This window comes from Pecten maximus, chromosome 17 (assembly GCF_902652985.1).
Source record: "Pecten maximus chromosome 17, xPecMax1.1, whole genome shotgun sequence".
Taxonomy (NCBI): Eukaryota; Metazoa; Mollusca; class Bivalvia; order Pectinida; family Pectinidae; genus Pecten; species Pecten maximus.
The window spans coordinates 25,428,778-25,447,630 of NC_047031.1; the positions used below are offsets into that span (position 1 = coordinate 25,428,778).

Consider the following 18,853-nt stretch of genomic DNA (forward strand, 5'->3'; position numbering starts at 1 on the left):
TTTGTAGAGGTCAAACTTTAAAATTTATTAACACTTATGGTTTTCGCAAATATCGGGAACTTTTCAGTTCGCCTCGTCTTTCAGAAACCGGTTTGAACCTGTTTTAGCAACACCCGTCACCGGTACTTCACCCGCAAGTCATGTAGAGAAAAAAAAACAGAGCAGATTTTTGTCATATACTTTCTCTGTGATATTTAACTGGTAAAACAAATAATCCACAAGATACACACACATTTCTAATACGTTTTGTGGTAACAATTACTATTTTAAACGATTGGCAACACTAAATGGTTAAATTAAATAAGAAACGTTCACAAAAAGTATAAGTAGATTCTCCCAACTCGCAATATCGCAGCATTACGTCACTGACACACAAAAACTCAAAATTTCCCACGGTGTAACTTCAGTCATCAGAATCGGAGTCGGGTAGCTGTGCTATGCGTCTGTACTTACGAGGAGGTGACATGCTGTGAGATGTGGTATTTTTTGACTGGGATGATATTTGAAAGGAGATATTGAAAGTTCCTCCACGGATATTTGCACCAGAAAACATTCCCGTCGCAAGATTTTGCACCTCTTTCTCACGGGGACAAGTTGTGACGGCTGGTAGGTTTTGACTGTGTGATGTTTCCGCCATTGGCCTACGTGATACTGTGGATGTTACACTGGAAGATATAGCAGACTTCTTCACGTTTTGAAGAGTTTCGCACATTTCACGTTGTTGGTTTAAGGAAGCTACGGCATAGTTAATTACACTATTTACGTTTTTGTGACCAGATACTTGCATAATAGTCGTAGGAGCAACGCCGGAATGGATGAGTTTTGTACACAGTGTTTTTCTCAAGGATTGGTTTGTTTTTTTCCCAGTAAGACCGGCGTTACTTGCCATTGTTTTCATCATTACACCGAGTTTGTTTCTTCTAACTGGCTCGTTTTTGAACCACTTTCCACCAGTGCTGTTCTGATTGACAGCGATATAAAATGGAGACTCCGGTGTATTCATGGCCTGAGGACGGTGCTTGGCGTACAATTTGTAGGCTTCGATTGGACATCGCCACTTAATTTCAGGATTTTGAAACTGTTTCGGATTAAATGATCTTACGTGAGTACTGTTTCCGCCTCTTGTTTTTGTTGTTATTTCGTTAAATTCTAGGTATTCTGACCCATTTTCATCTGTTTTTAATTCTATGTCTCCCCATTTCAATTGTCTGTTCTCATAACATCCCCCGAACCCCAAACGTTTAGTGTTATTGAACCATACTGTGTTCAGCAAAGCATGCTGACCGCATTCCCACAATATTTCCTCCTCATTTTCACTGACAGGTTGCGCTTTATTGGGTCGGTTCCCAAGCCCTTTCTGTTTTAACTCTTTCCGTCGAGATTGAAGTACCTGTCGACTTGTGCTGAACAAATCTGAGGTTAGAATGTTGACAAGATAACCATTTTCCCTCAGACAGCGGTTGATGCCCCTGTGGAAGCTTGTTAGGGTATCAGGTTTATAATTAGAACCATCATTCTTCTGAAGAGAAAGCAAAAAACCACCAATGTATGTATCTAGTTCAAATGGCAGAATCTGAAGAACGTCCCTGCTGTCATACCTAGGAGGAGACTGAATCCACTCTTGAAATCTTTTAATACATCCCTCAGTTTTCTTAACAGTATTTTCATTTCTTTTACTCATTATATAATTTCTCAAATCGGAGACACCGGAAGTATACGTACAGGATGGAATCACGTCGTCTATTTCAGATGAAACATGGGGTTCAGCCTCAGGGATGGGGTCAGGAGGGAGGGGGGGCGCACGGTGCGATGGTTGATGAATGTGAAATGGGCCCCATTCCATTCCCGGATATTACCATTTCATTACACATACCTCCAGCTTCATGAATACTGGATTCATCACTTATGTCTGAATCCATCAGCAGATCATGCAAGATGTCAAAATTGCCAGTAAATGCCATTGTAAACAAATCCAAAAGTATTTACCAATGAAATACCCGGATATGTTACGTGTCCAATGACAAGGGGATTTCCATAAAAAAATAGTTCCGGCTAGAAGGTAAATACAACAGGTATGTGATATAGTAGGCTAAGATATACTTAAATAACGTTATGGTTTAAATACCACGATGAGATTATGTAGATCCAGATATAATTTGTTCTTGTAATTTTAAAATACATCTGTATATCTGTTCTTTATACTCTCTGTATCGATATCATATACAGTAAAACACGAACAAGTCGAAGTTGACGGGACAAAGTAAAGTCTTCGACTTATCCGGTGGTTCGACTAAACCGTGTTTCTATGTACAGATATCGGCAATGGCATAACTGACCCTGGCTTTCTAATGTATTTAAGCATTGATGTCAATTTTTATATAGTTTCATCGGGGTATGAAACAAATTTTGTTTGCAAACTTCTGTAAGAATCCGCTACGCGGATTCATACAGTTTGCAAACAAAATTTGTTTCATACCCCGATGAAACTAAAAAAAAATTGACATCAACGCTTATAATTAATTTTTGAAAATGATTTTCTAATTCAAAAGATGTTTTATATACAATTTTACTGGTTTAAATGGGATTCTTTTTCTCAAATCAATACGCAACCTCAATTGTCGTATTGTGACGTCACATTTTTCGCGCCATTCTCGGAATTTCTTTCATAGAAGAATGAAAAGAATTTTTCGACCAATCACATTTGAGTATTTACCATGAAAACAAAGAAAAATTAATTATATACATATGAGATAACTTGGTGTGACAAAACAATAAATGAATACAAACATTTTATATTTCATAAAATAATGATTTTTAATGAAATAATAAAGATCTATATGCACATAATACAGAAGAATACAGTAATCAATATATTACGCTACTATATTATTATTTCCCAAGTATTAAAAAGATCCATTGAGTCTACCTTAAAAGTACGGGAAAGGAAAATACAATTATAGGATGCACTAAATACACAACCATAAAAAGGGAAAAAATAGGTGAAGGTCGTAGCAAGGTTACTCAAACAAAGGAGGCCACGAGGTGGCAAGGGAATGACATTTGAATTAATACTCAAAGCGCTTTTTTAAAGTTGTTGGTATCAAAGAAGTATTTTATAGCTTACGTTTTGTTCCTATATTTTGCTGTGCATATAAAAGTAAACAAAAAAACACCCCAAGTTTGGTGACTCATTATCTAGAGATTAAATTTCTTACCTGTACATGCACCTATTTAAATAAAGGGATTTAGGATCAACTCAATTGTTTAATTTTGCATAAACCATTAAAGTGTATACAACAAATTGGTGACAATGATACCTGGTGAAACAGAATGAACATTGGTTTTGAAAATTAAGTATGTCTTTATTTCTGTTAACAATTGATATTTTGTTGCATAATTGAATAATGTATGAAATTTGAATGTATTTGGCCTTTCATAATGATTTATCACATTTTCGTCTACTATTGAATATTGGTTTGGCGCAGTAAAACAGATAGCGGAATTCTTGGCCAAATTTTCTTGAATATATTACAAAAAATACAACTTTTCCACGTGGTATATTATCAGAAACGTGTATTAGGTTATAATATTTCTGATATAATCACACCTACCACTTTAAATTGGTAACTTAGTATTATATGATCTGAATTTACAAAATGTTTTGGCTAGTTCCGGAGGGAGTTTTAGTGAGTATTTTTGTAAATAAAGATCATACTTGTATATTCTTTAATTGATTCTTGTCGGGGAAGTATACAATTTCGTTTCACGAATATGACATGATTTTTATAAAAGAAGTTTATAAAATATTGTTCTGTTTAGCAAATGTATACTTGTATCTTGATTGTTGAATATCTGTATTAGCTACATTCCTCAAATATTCTTTTTACTTTTTGTATCCCTGATGATTCATAATATGATAAAATTGATAAGAGTTTATTACTTAGTTTTTGTCAGTTAAGCTCAAAATCTAACTATTCTTACTTTAGTATTGATATTGAACATAATTTTCTATATATTCACCTTCAGACTCTTTGTTTTGGACACGTATTTGTTTTAATGGCCGTTTATTCTTATTGAATTTACATGAAAATCGTGCAAAATCTTCATGACAGCGGATGATATCTCGTGTCTCGTTGGCTGAGAGGATATCAGTGACGACGACATTCCGTCTGAAGTACGCGTGATCCATGATGGGGAACCTGACAGTATAGAGGATGTCCCCCAATACTTCGCGTCTGTTTGTGTCCGTCTCCTTTAGACCCTGACGTCTACATTCTGCCTCTGACCAGCGAATCACCGCCTCGTACACATCGCTCTCATCTTCCGCCAGGTCGTCAGATTCTGTGATGCTCATTACGCATGCGCCACACAAGTCAGTGAAACTAGATAACTGTAAAACGGTGTCCGCTGAACTCGAAATAAAACTTAGACAATCTTTTATTAGATTCTCTTCAGTGAAGGTATGGGCCTGTTCCAACAAAACGCATGCGTTTTCAATAGAGAGGGAATTCTTGAGGAAAGTTTCACACTTCGTGACTAGATGATCCACCATATATTTTCTGGCGGCCGAGAGCACTGGAGTGACGACATCAACAGTCAGTTTTATTTCGTCTGTGTAAAGATATCTGAAATTGAAAAAAAAACAGATATTTGGTTACAGAAATAAATCCAAACCTTATACAGATATCTTGTGATAATTTCATAGACAACGAATTAGAAAAAAAATGTTGACCAAATCAACACAAAAGATCTTCACCTCAAAAACATCGAAAACGCTTGTGATGAAATATCCGGAACGGTAATAAACCCTTTCTCTGCTAGGTCCCCCTCCAGCATGGCAAAAAACACGGGACTTCTGCTGAGAAGAATACTTTTATGAGCAGAAATCTTCTCCTTTTCTTCTCCAACCAGGAACGTCACATCACAAGCTAGACCAGAGGTGAAGAGGTAATCCAGACATTGGATCAATGATTTCCCAATCTGCCAGTCTTGTTCCGATTGGTTTTCCTGGGTTGCCATTTCAGTCTAAAAATAGAAAACATATCATATGTCCAAGTGACAATGGGTAACCTGTAGTCTGATCGCGTATCATATCTTATGAACATACTTTACCCACCTGTAGTCTTACAGTCTCCGATCTACATAGTACTTTGTATTAGGTATATTTTATTAACTTTCACCAATAATCTGGCTATACACATTAAACACTTGTTATCGTTCCACAATAATCATTAATCTGCTATCGAACTACATTTGCCGGCCTGTCCACCTCCCCTGTTAAAACACTCGTGGTGTAATGTCAATTGAGGGCTTGTATTTTCCCCGATTCATGTGTAATGTTTGACGAGGGTTTGTCTTTTTACATTCCTCGTAAAACACCTGTTATAATGGTACGGTTATATTTCAAGTTCGCACAGTCACGTTACACGTGTGTGTAGAAAAGTTTACTTGTGTGGAATGTTAACAAAAATAACATGTTATTCATTATATAATGATTGTGACTAACAAATTATTTAAAAGAAAGTTAGAAGCCACTTATATTTATAATTATGGTGTAAAACACTTCCGGATGAAATGACTGACGACGAATTGTCCTGATTTGTTATAAGCCGGATATAGATTTCTACTTTACATAAAGATATCATTCCGACAATATTTCCATGCATAAGTTAACATTTTAGTATATCAATATACATACCACTCTTTCTGGGCTGTTCAAACTGGACCGCTTGTATTCAAAGATGTTACGGAAAACGAAAGTAGAACGAGACCTGGTCTGGCAGAAGCTTTAATGTTCCTTCCCATTAACAGATATCTTTAATCACGTGGTACTTGACGAGTATTCATTCTGATTTCTGATTTCGTAGAGAGAGGATCAAGTAACACTGGAAGGTATATACCGTATAATTACATAATATAAACATTTATCATATACTTCCTACTAAATACTGCATTCCCGCCCTGTGTAATACGGTTAAATTCACGTGGCCAATATCAGACCGCCGGTCGGAAAATGCACATCACGTATCGGACCGCTGGTCGGAAAATGCATATCACGATTTTCGGAACTCCTCTTTACTGTTTAAGTTCGAAACGCCTCTAGGGTGTAACACGCAGCAGACGACAGTGTTTACATTAGAGACGCGCACAACTCAGCGGGTAGCAGCATGTTCTCTGGTGCAACCATTAATGACATTGCCATCATTAACATTGGAACCAAAAGGAAAAGGGTTTTTGTAATAGATTCTGATTCTGATTGAACATGTACAATGAGCATATGATTGAACAGTTGTTATTTTTAACAAGTAAATTAACATGTTTATCGGTGTAGGCAACCTGTCACTTGGTAAATCTGGTTAATATACATACAAATGTATTTGTATATATGTAGTTGAAGCAAAACATCACTTTTGTACTTGAGTGTCATACATTTTAATAAGTAATTTGTAAATTGTTTGTTGTGGTTTCCATTTCATTGCTCTGTACATGTCCTTACATATAGTTTATTGTATTATATAATAAAAGCAACAAAGACATGTCATCCAATTAAAAACATATTTTGTTTAATAAAAAGTATGCTGGGTTGAACTTTTGGTGTTGACGTAATTACTTTCAGTATTGAAGTATATGATAAACGGAATAAAACATGGTAAAGCCCTCGGTCTGATATTGGGTCTTCAAGCTGATATGGCATGTGATATGGATTTTACCATGTAATATTATATATGCACATAGGAAACAGTGTGAGGTTTGGTTAAGTTTGGTTTATGTTGTTTACATCATATTAACAGCCAGGGTCATATAAGGACATGCCTTGTTTTTAGAGGTGGAGGAAAGACGGAGTACCCGGAGACAAGAGGCCCATTGAGCCTGTATCGCTCACCTGGTTGGATTTGACTAAATGTCAAAATAATGTTCATGTTCAATTCGTTAATACATAGCTTTATTTGTCAATCTTGAACAATGCTATATATATTTATAGTGTGGAAATCCCAACTTCTTTAAAGGAATAACGAAGTCCAGATTCTCTAAGGGTGTGAAAAGACCCCAGGGATTGTTTTTACAACATGATTGTGTTTAAAGAAACTTAAGTCCCTTAGGGAGGGGAAAGACCCTTGGGCCTATGTTATCATCAGAATTGTGTTTATCCCTTAACGTCCAGCGATGCTTTACATGGTTATGGGATGGAGGGTGACAGCAAAATCTATTCCCCTTTCCCCATGGATATTTTGACCAAATTAGCTCAAATCCATTCATAACTCTATTACAAGTAGCGATTTTAAGGAATTACCTCTATTTCCCCTATTTGAACCCGCCTCTCCGGCCCATTGGGGGTCAGAATCGTCATTAATGCAAAATCTATTCCCCTTCCCCCAAGAATATTTCTGACCAAATTAGGTTAAAATCCATTCATAGCTAGCAGCGATTTAAAGGTATTACCTCTATTTCCCCTATTGCCCCCCCCCCCCCCCCCCCCTCCCTGTGGCTCCTTGGGGGTTCAGAGTCACTATTTATGCAAAATCTGTTCCCCTTACTTGTACCGAGGATAAAATATTCTGGACTATTGCACAGACACTCATATGCTTGTTGACTTAGACGCTTGAAAGGGTAGGATTAAATCCCGAACCTTCACGGGTGTTCAATAGTTCGCACGTGACCGTGCAATAGTCATTTTGGCCGTGCAATGGTACATAATATACATTATGATTATAGTTAAGAAAAATTAAACGCTTTATGCAATAAAACTTACATTTTCACTGCAGCGATAAGCAGTGAAAATATAAGATTTTCCAGTGAAAATACAAGTTTTTCGTTTTTGACCAATTAGAGCGAACCGTTGTATTCACCTTAATGAAACTTGCCGATTTTTCAAATTGAAGCGAAGATAGATAAATTGGTTATTTGCTGTATTTCTAAAATATTCAGACTAGTTTTTTGACAAAATGCTAACTTGACGTTAGTTATTCATGCACAGATTCTCCGATAACAGCAGAAAACTTTAAAAATGGCGCCATCAAGTTGACATGGAGTAACGTCACAAAGGGATGAAGTCATGAATTCACACACTTTTTTTGACACTATTAATTCTCTGAACTTTCTTGTTTTTAGTAAATTTATTGCATTAAAAAGAAAATTGAATGGTTTCCCGTTAAATATAACATATAATTCACTCATATGACAGAATATTTCGATATTTTTTCACTCGTGCTTTGCTTCTCGTGAAAATATCGATATTCTGTCATAGTCTTGAAATATATGTTATATCAAACGGGAAACCATTCAATATCCTCTATATAATATATATTGCGGTGGTGTTACTAGTAGCATTATGAATCCTTCTATGAATAGTGTAGATAGTTACGTAGTGGTCTGATAACCACTAAAAAAATTGTTACTCAGTGTTGCACGCCCGGGCGACGTTGCATTGCTGGTATGTTTATAGTTGTATTTAGGATAATATGTAGAAAATATCCAAGTTACTTGGTAATAAACCTGCTACACGTCAAAAAGACATATTCAGAGACATGAAAGGGAAATAATAACTATCCGAGCAGAAATGTTGAGAGTAATAAAGAGTCCCACAATGGCGGATGTTAATTAAACGGTATTGCGAGTGCAAAAGAGGCCCTGGAAAGGTGACAAATCACATCAAATTGTATGAATTATAAATGGACGAAACTCGCGAGTCCATAAAACGTGTGTATCGCCAGTTGTTGCGCTCAAGAAACAGTTTGACAAGTTCAAAAGCAACACTGAACAACAACAAAAAACACATGGGCTTCGTCAATACCAGTGAACAAAAGAGTACGGTGAAAACGCAAAATAGATTTAGTGCGCTTGACACAGCCACAGAACTAGCTCACCAGACACACGAAACGTGTGCAATTACGACCAACAAAAACGGCTCCGGCATATCAAATTCACCTATGAGTACGAACATTCTTGGCATGTATGTCAGTATCCCTGTACTTCGTACGAATATGGACACTCCGCTAACAGGACGGGCACTGCTGGTGAAAGAAATGGTAGTGTTCTGGATAATCGACAGTACAGTACTGTAATATCGGATACGGGCATTATACTGGAACATTTCCCAGCATCTTGTGCCGTGACATTTGTGGAATAACTGAAGACTGGATTAGAGAATTAAATCTGTCATTTTTATACGCTTAAACATTAGAGTTAAACCCGTGTACGAAATTGACCCTTACCTATACAAATGTAACATAGGGGATGGCGTTATGATTCTTTGTTAATCTAACAAGTTTATTATTAAGGATATAAATGTTGATAGTCCTAGGATAGTGGGCGCGGATATTCAAACTCCAAATAAAAAATATTTGTACTGTCTTCAGTTTATATGCCTTCCTCTTCCAGACCGATTGATGTCTCCATTGAGCACACGGATCTACTTGAGTCAGTGGTCGAAGTATATTCCATGAAAGGAAGGGTTGCCGTTATTGGGGACCTAAACGTTAAAATCAGAGGGCATAGATGCACCTTTGAAATGAATGAGAGGTCTTCTGTATTCCAGTTCTTCCTGGATCGCGCCAATCTGATAGCTTGGATATACAGGCTAAATATATTGGTCCGAGGTATACTTTCTATCCAACAACAGGAAACTCTTCCACAATTGATCAATTTTTAGAACAGTATAGAAAATCTGGTAAATTACTGTGGAATATTGGATGACGATGATTCGCAATAAGATCTTTATCGTTACCTGTCGCTGCACCCTATGCCACAGTGCCAGAACATCTTAAATGTAACTGGACAAAGGTGAAAGATACAAAGGTTGTAAAACTTAATACAATTTCTCAGAATGAGTTCTTAATGAATGAGATGATATTTTATCAGTATATATCAGCATAACTGACATCGAGGCATATTGTGTCAGTATAGTGAGCACACTTAAGACAGCCGTCGATGTAGCATTGCCAAAAAGTGTAATTAAAAGTTATCTTAAACAATATTGGAATGCACTTCCAACAAAGTGACATGATATCATGGCTATAAACAGACAAAATCGGATTTTAGAAGTTAGGCCAAGATCAAAGAATGCTAGCTTTCTGGCTTATAAACAGAGTAAATCTATTTTTCGTGGGAACGAAATGCATTTAATATCTAATACTTATTTGGCAATTATATAAACGTAAAGAACGGAAACGGCAACAATGGATTACTGAGCTAAAATAGGGATGGGGAATAGCCAATAAAATAGGGATGGGGAATAGCCAATAAAATAGGCTCACACATTGTATACAAATTAGAAGGTACCACGTGATTGTGCATACGACAACTAACTTGTACTAAAGCAAAAGATAAATATAAGTAAATAAAACTTTCTTAAGATTTCATTATATTTCCTTATGGGAGAGTTAAGAAACTGGAGCCTGGTCGGGTCTACTTCCGATTGTAGGTCTGTTAATGTCTAAAACGACAACAATAATCCCGGTATTTGTCCTTAGGTCGCGTTCGTACACACGCGCGGTAGTATTAATGTCTATAACGACAACAATAATCCAGGTATTTGTCCTTGGGTCGTGTTCGTACACACGCGCGGTAGTATTAATGTCTATAACGACAACAATAATCCCGGTATTTGTCCTTGGGTCGCGTTCGTACACACGCGCGGTAGTATTAATGTCTATAACGACAACAATAATCCCGGTATTTGTCCTTGGGTCGCGTTCGTACACACGCGCGGTAGTATTAATGTCTATAACGACAACAATAATCCCGGTATTTGTCCTTGGGTCGCGTTCGTGCTTACACAGGGATGTGATGTGCTATCTAAAAAAGTTATAATAACATCCTGAAACTGGACAGTACATTTGCCGTCCAGGCCATACGCTGTAGCGTGTACACCGCCATGGAGCACCACGTCAATAGTTTCACCCCGACATACACTGATGACGTCATCAAACACCACTTGACAGTACGTTTTGTGTGAGAGAGAGTGACTTCCCCTGTAAAGTGTATCCCCTTTCTCATTGTAAACGCCTATCACGATCTCCTCACAGCCGTCTTGTGCTCCGTAAGTAAGAATTCCGTGGAGGTACACATCTTCGTTGGACCGGAACGCAATAGAATCACTTCCATACGTAGAGTTCCATATATGTCGTCTAGCTCGCCGGGTCCGTCCAAACCGTGTTACAGATTCGAACTCGCCTTCTTTTGGTTTCCTCTTGTGTCTTCTCGACACACTAAACTTACACAAGTTAAACATGTTGTCTTTATCGTACCTGTATATATTCGATATTTCTTTTGTCGTTAAGATATCTCGGAATGATATTTCTCGTGCAAAATACTTTGTATCCATGATTGGGAATCTGACAGTATAGAGGATGTCCCCTATTACTTCCCGTCTGTTAATGTCAGTCACCTCCAGACCCTGACGCCCACACTCCGCTTCCGACCACCGAATCACCGCCTCGTACACCAAACTCTCATCCACTGCTAGGTCGTCAGATTCCGTGATGCTCTTCACGCATGCGCAACACAGCTCTGTAAAGTCCGTAGTTTGTAGTATTTTCTCGCTTGAATCGTGAATTATTTGAAAACAATTTTGTCTTAAATTTTCCTCCATAAACATATGGGAATTCTCCAGCATCAAACACACATTTTCTGCATTGATGTTGGTCTGAAGGAATTCCTCGCACTTTTTCACCAGTTGATCTACGCAGTATTTCCGAGCAGCTGATAAGACTGGCGTCACATTGGCGATAGTTAACTTGATATCGTCTGTATACACATACCTGTAAATATAAATACCTATATTACCATCATTGCCAACATGTATTACTATTGTAGAGGTTTTTGTACGTGTATGTAGCACATAAGAGCAGGCCAGGTTGTCTGTCACATTAAACTGTTTTTGAAACAGTAAACAGTTTGTAGCTTACCTGTTGACCCACACTATTGGTATTGTGCCATTCTCGATACTCCAGTGGTAACAATAATTTTAGTTATCTGCACCCCTGGAATATAGCATTGCAACTTGGAAAGGTTGGTTTGGTTTGGTTTGGTTTGCTTAACGCCCTATAAACAGCTAAGGTCATTTAAGGACGGCCTCCCGCGCGTGCGACATGCATGCGTGTGGTGAGGACACGACTAACTGTTTGACTCGTGTCAAGAAAAAAAACCCGACATGTCACCAGGATGAGGCATTTCTTTGGAAGATAACAGAAGAGTGTCAGACATGAGGGGAACTCGCTTATTGTATGACGTCAGTAAAAATCTTATTAGGCAATGTTAATCTTATTTATTTTATATCAATTGCGTAACAAGTTACACCACCTGCTGTTGGCCCGGATGGTAGCGTTCGAGGAGATTAAATGTTGGAGAAACCCCACATATGGTGGGACCCCATACCTTTCACGGTCAATGTAGCATGATCAATTGTTAGTATGTATCATGGCTAACTTCGGGCCATGCCGTTGGTATGTTTTTGCTTCTTTTTCTTTTCTTTTCTTAATTTCAACATTCAGCTTATATGTATCACATATATTTTAAAAATAATAGGTATGTTGTTATTCCCACAAGTGTCTATAACACACAATAGTAAAATTTCTTTGATCTGATTTGACCCTCAGGTATTGAAGGAAGAAGCTGAAGACGTAGAAGTAACTGTAACGGGTTCTTTAACCCTTTGTGATCGTATAGTGGTTCTTTTATTCCTCGGTGATTGTATATTAGCTCTCTACCCCCTATCTCTCTCTTTTATCCCCCCCCCCCCCCCCCATCTCTCTCTCCTGTCCCCTGAGGGTAACCCCAGGCCTCTTCGACTAACGATCTACTAGACTAATATTATGGTTCTGACCGAAGTGTGGGGTGTTGTAGCCCGCCGGTATTTATATAAAATGCTCACGTGTTGGTGGAATTCCATGGAACTTTGTGGATGACCCAAAAAGAATAGACCTGTCACACTATTACTAATTTTGAATCCGATCCCAGACATTTTGGAATCGAGCTAGTCGAAATGAAAATAGAAAGGCTTACATAACGCCCTCGTTGGTGACAAATGAACTTATACAATTGTACAATAGAAATACATATACATATAGGAATATAATTATATCATCATACTTATAAATTCAAGGGCCGGTAACCATGGAATTACATAAATTGCAAATAGCAGTTGTGAATTATTCAAATATGGCACAAAGGGAGGTATTTCAAACATAAAAAAATCTTATAAGACGCTATTAATAGGTCTGAACATGGCAATAAGACTGTTCTAGGAAAACCTTTTCAACCGCTTAATTAGTTTTACATTAAGGATGCTGTTTAACTATTTGTCATTCTTGAAGACATCTGTCTGGCTTTGATCAGAAGACTTAATATTATCTAATAAGAGCATTTTTATGAACTGCAATGCCTCCCTTTATGCCACATTTTTGTAATATTATTCACAACCGCCATTTGTATTTCAAGCTTAAAATAGAACCAGTGTTTATGCAAATATAGAGTCAAATTTGGTAAAACAAATGTTCCTAATGCGTGCCACAGACACGTGCGAGAACAACGGCAGTGGCTATTGTTCAAGTTTGGTTATTTGTGTGACCTATGATTGTTCGCTGCTACATCTAATCACAAATTAACTCCACACTGTCACAATCTATATCAAATTATTGATGAAACTGCATGACCAGAGAAATATTTTGGTATATTAAATGACTAGTTAAAAAAATCAAAAGCAACTTTCCTATATAGATGACCCCCTTTTTCCATTGTTCTCATTCGGAGTCTACAAAAAGGGAAACGTTAATACCTTAATAAAAGTGAAAATGATTCCTGCGATATATCCGGAATAATTATCTCCCCTCTCTCTGCTAGTCTGCCTTCCAACATGGCGTAGAATACTGGACTTCTAGCCACTAGAATAGTTCTGTGGGCAGAAAGCCGGGCCTTGCCTTCTCCAACCAGGAATGTGACGTCACAAGCCAGACCGGAAGTCAACATATAATCAAGACATTGAACCAAGGTTCTGTTACACTGCCAGTCAAGCTCAACAACAGAGGCCATTTTATCTGAAATTCAATCAGATATTTATATCTAAGGACCATGTACATATAGCCAGGACGGTCAGTTTTGATCCCAAAGCTAGTTCAATATTCAAAATGACTATAATATTGTTTAGATTTTCCTATTTTACCTCTGTAACAAGGTGTCTTCATTACATAAATTCATCGAATAGGTCTTGATCGGCCATTACAGAAATGTTGGGGATGCACCTGGCCTCGACCCTATCTTGCATTGTCCAATTTTCCGAAATTGCCATATTGGGGCAGAATTCGAAATATGATGTATATGGTTTAAATATAAATTTAGCGTTAAAATGCACTTACCTGCTCGTAAAGGGGACGTGTCCCTAACGCCGTCATACAGTCTTATGATATTGCGGGTGCAAAGGTCACCTTACAATACCTGATAGTACCCTATTTTAATATATGTGTAATCATGTTAATACTACGGGGAATGCAACTGAAAATACACGGTAGTTATCGCATATGTACCAGCTCTTTGAGGTATGGCCAAATCTACCCAATACTCACTTTTTGTATTTTTTTTCTTTTTATCAAAATAAAAGTATACACTGAAAACTGATAGGGATCAAACATTAACAAGACATTGAATTACTTTGCTAAACACGACAGAAAAAGACGCTAGGAAGTTCTAACTACTTTAATCATCAGGACGTCCCATTTATGCGCCGACATGTTTCTGATATCAGTATTTATCAGTCGTGTTTATAGGCTATCTGTCGGTACAGAGTGTAGAATGAACAAACCTATACTGGAGAGTTCAACCTGAAAGGACCTGATTCACACGTCGAGTCTACAATTACATGCCGTCCATCCTGAAGCAGGAGCGAGAAAAATTGATATCTTAGATATTATATTTTGACTATTTTCTATGAAATTAGAGGAAACTATACATGAAAATCAACTTGGATGACTTGATTAAAACGCCGATTATTGTAGAGATTGAGTTCATGTTAGTTTACTACCTTCGTATTATTTAAAGTATAAGTGGAAAATGATATATCACATAAGTTATATCATGTAGGAAATATAAAACAAATCACAAGACTTACCGCAAGTCCTTTTTGAACTCTGCGGCTTCTTCGGGTGGAATTTATTTTATTTTTCTTACATTTATCCTTCGCAAGGAATTAATTTCATTTATTTTTGTAATATTATGTATATATGTGTTTCTATACTTATGGACGATTTTATAACTCAGCTAGCATAGGACTATTCATACCGACATTTCAAATCCGCTTTTTTAAAAGATAAGTTTCGAATAATGAATAAAAGACTACTACACAACTGTCTCATCTCGCTAGGCTGATCAGTGATGTTTGTTTTGTTTGGGTGTTAAACGTCCTCGCAACAGCCAGTGCCATGTGAGGACGAGTGTCAAGGTCACACCAACAGCCAGGGTCATGTGAGGACGAGTGTCAAGGTCATACCAACAGCCAGGGTCATGTGAGGACGAGTGTCAAGGAGACGCCTATAGATTGAAACAATGTACAGAAAGACATTGATGAAGGAAGAACGGAACAATTAAAGATCTCAAGCGTTGTAATGAGGGTAGAAGATCTATTTTGGTCTCTTCACAATGTCCCCTAAATAGACGGCATGGAATGGAAAAAAATCGTCGATTCTTCCCAGGAGACCAACTCCAAGTCGCTTCCTACCATATTTTTGTCATATGCTGGATTTGCATGATCATCTGAAATTTAAATATAAATTCATAATGAAATGCATGCTTAATTTGGATGGTTATCTTAAAAATAAAAATTAATATTAGCCTCTGATATTTATCTGAAATATAAACAAGAGTTATCAGAAGAAATCAGCAAAGCTCGCCGAGTGGATTGGAATTCAGATTTAGTTTTTTTTTTAAATGTATGTTAAATGTCACAGTCAGCGTTAGCATGCCCGCAAATTTCCTACCAATGGAACTGCAAGCATATGTTTTTCCGCTTCTTGCAACTCTGTAGAAACGTTTCACCTGGCGCGGTCAGATGACTCCCCTACAAAGAGACAGACAAAGAATGAGAAAAATATATATCACATTTAACGTTCCTCATAAATCATTCATCAGGTACCATAATCGAGATGATTGAGAGCCTAGCAATACGTCAACAGAATAAAAGATAAAAAAAATTACCATACATCACAGAAATCACCCAAGACTTAGATTGATGTCATCTAGTGATTCAGTGAAATCGAGAGTATGGCGAGGATCTCAATTCTAAGCAACTCTCTTTTCAGTCGTCAAATCACATTTTGTCATATGTTGGTTCTGCATGCTCATCTGAAAGTTAATTATAAACTTATGATGAGAATACATGCTAATCTTAGATGGTTATCTTAGAAATAAATTAATATTAGGCACTGATAGTTATCTGAAATATAAACAAAAGTTATCGGAAAACAACAAAGTTCGTGGAGTGTGAGTATCTTTTTTTTAATGTAGGTTAATGGTCAGGGTCAGGGTCAGGGTCAGCATGTCTTCAAACGTAGGACCAATGAAAATGTAAAAGTTGACCATCAAGATCAGCAGGTCGGCAAATGGACTTCCAATGGAAAGGTCTTGTCATACGGAATAAACATGCTCGTACCTGAGCTGAGGTATATCCTTATGAGTATTGACACAACATTCTATTATGTTTTGTTGTTGTTGTTGTTGTATTGTTTAAGCTTTAATTTAGCTGTCTACGGACGCCGACGATGCCCACTCTGGTAGTATAGCAATAGATCCCTTGAACTTTGTCCATGTGCTCTTAAAGCAAAGAAGACTATCATCATCTTTACACTACAGTGTAAACATGTTAACATATCTTCATTCTGACATATCATTTGACGAGCAATTCTGATTTTCATCGAATATATCGTTCCTGCATAGATCTCGGGATGACCGTAGAACTGATTCATGACTTGAGATAATATTGATTCGTTTACAACTCAGTACGACTGAAATCCCTAGTTAAATGAGACAACACCTGTATCTAAACAGAGTATGTAGACGGTGAGTAATTGTGATCTTCATATTTCTTCTCGAGGGACAGTAGAGTTAAAACATGACACGAGGTAATGAGTCGTTTACGATTCCGTATCACTGAATTGGGAAATCTGTATAAAACAAATATATATAATTAATATATAAATATAAAAAAAAACATCTCGAGGGACACTAGAATTAAAACATGACACGAGGTAATATGTTGTTAATTCGTTTACGATTCCATATGGCTGAGACGGAGAATCAGTTAGACACCTGTATAAAAATAATTATAGAAAATAAATAAATATCCAAGTAGACTCCGGACCTGTTTGACCAAGATAAATACAGAGGGAGATGGAAGGATCACATACATTTTAGTTCATCCTTTGAGATACGACAAGTTTAAACTGCTACAATGATATCAGTAAGGCCTATTTTTGTTGAACGGCGACTAAACACAATAGATATGGCTGGAGGAAATCATACTCGGTAGTCAGGTGACTTACCACAGGCGACTGTGAAATCTCTCGTATCTAAATCAATATATGTTATTTCCTGCTATTCAATTGGTTTGTGGCAAGTTATCTGATGTAAGCAGGGACATTTCTAATTAATTTGATAAAGACAAGTAAACCTACCCCATTCTGTCTTACATCAAACTTTAGGTGTAATTAAACGAGAAAGGCCTTTTTCATCAATATTATAGACTTCCTCTGCGAACAAAACTTAAGTTATTACAATGTGAGATAATGGATTTTACAGTAGGCACATAAGCGCCCTTTTCAATTCATTTTTTGTAACTGCGCGTACAGCTGTGTCAACCTTGTAGGACTATCATGTGATGGATGCATGCAACCAAAAATCTGGAAACTCAGAGGGAAAGTCGGGGAAATCCAAAAGGCTCGCGCAAACATTTCAATACAGAAATGTATTTTCAATGAATTCTATCTTTCTACATTTTTTGTATACTTTGTTATTTTAAAAGAACATTATTTGTTTTGAAATTGCATCCAGGCGTATGTTTCATCAACTGTTTTTAACTGAAAGAAACATCTGTCTTTAATGACTTAAAATTTACCCTGGGAAATCATTTTCTAGCAAGATATTAGTTAAGAAAATTTCCCTAAATTATGTTTTGCTCTCATGAGGTAAGAAATATCGTTAAGGTAGGAGGAAACTGGAGCAAAACAAGTACATGTATGTATGACTCTTTTTCTTTCAAAAGCCTCTCATTAAACTTTCATGGGTTGATTTTAGTGTACAGTTTTAAATAATTCATTCACATTTCCCATCTTGTCGCATAGATTCATATGGACAACTTTAACCAATAAGAATCATCCTCAGTTAAACATTCTAATCTACAGTAGACAGGTACATTATAGATATGAATAAGACAGTTCGGCCACTTATCCGGAAGGCTCGTAAGCATTACCTGTGTATTGAAAAGTTACCTTCAGCCATATCTGTCTGTGGTTGGTGAATTATTTTATACCTATCTATTCCAACACATATAGTTTGATTGTGCCTGTAACAAGCATTTCCATTGGCTTAAAAATATGTAATCAGTTCAAAACGTAAAATATGACGTCGCTGTTTGTAACGTCGCTTTGAATTGGCTGATACAGCGTGGTGACAATTTCTAAGACAAAGGAGTACATTAATATTTTTCACATAGATTGTGTAAAGTAAATCAAATGACAGTGTATAATTATTGTCTTGAACATATATCTATGTTATGGAACTATAACACACGCATATGTACTCTCAGCATATACTGCCTCGAAGTTTATTTAGAGTACACTCCGATTTTGTGTTCAAGTTCATCCTTTAATAT

At 37.0% G+C, this 18,853-nt stretch overlaps 3 protein-coding genes across 3 annotated transcripts; all 3 read right to left on the reverse strand.

Moving 5' to 3' along the window:
- Positions 1–403: 403 nt before the first annotated feature.
- On the reverse strand, positions 404–1,681 carry LOC117315256 (zinc finger MYM-type protein 3-like). The gene has a single exon (XM_033869403.1). The coding sequence runs from the start codon at positions 1,679–1,681 to the stop codon at positions 404–406; it is 1,278 nt and encodes a 425-aa protein (XP_033725294.1).
- A 1,170-nt stretch (positions 1,682–2,851) lies between these two features.
- Positions 2,852–6,262, reverse strand: LOC117315966 (BTB/POZ domain-containing protein 6-like). Its single transcript, XM_033870408.1, has 3 exons — positions 5,699–6,262; positions 4,757–5,025; positions 2,852–4,625 (listed from the first exon to the last, which is right to left on the reverse strand). The coding sequence occupies exons 2-3, from the start codon at positions 5,017–5,019 to the stop codon at positions 3,983–3,985; spliced, it is 906 nt and encodes a 301-aa protein (XP_033726299.1). The 5' UTR covers positions 5,020–5,025; positions 5,699–6,262; the 3' UTR covers positions 2,852–3,982.
- Positions 6,263–10,340: 4,078 nt separating this feature from the next.
- Positions 10,341–14,403, reverse strand: LOC117315007 (BTB/POZ domain-containing protein 6-like). Its single transcript, XM_033869128.1, has 3 exons — positions 14,352–14,403; positions 13,775–14,033; positions 10,341–11,759 (listed from the first exon to the last, which is right to left on the reverse strand). The coding sequence occupies exons 2-3, from the start codon at positions 14,026–14,028 to the stop codon at positions 10,721–10,723; spliced, it is 1,293 nt and encodes a 430-aa protein (XP_033725019.1). The 5' UTR covers positions 14,029–14,033; positions 14,352–14,403; the 3' UTR covers positions 10,341–10,720.
- Between the last annotated feature and the right edge of the window lie 4,450 nt (positions 14,404–18,853).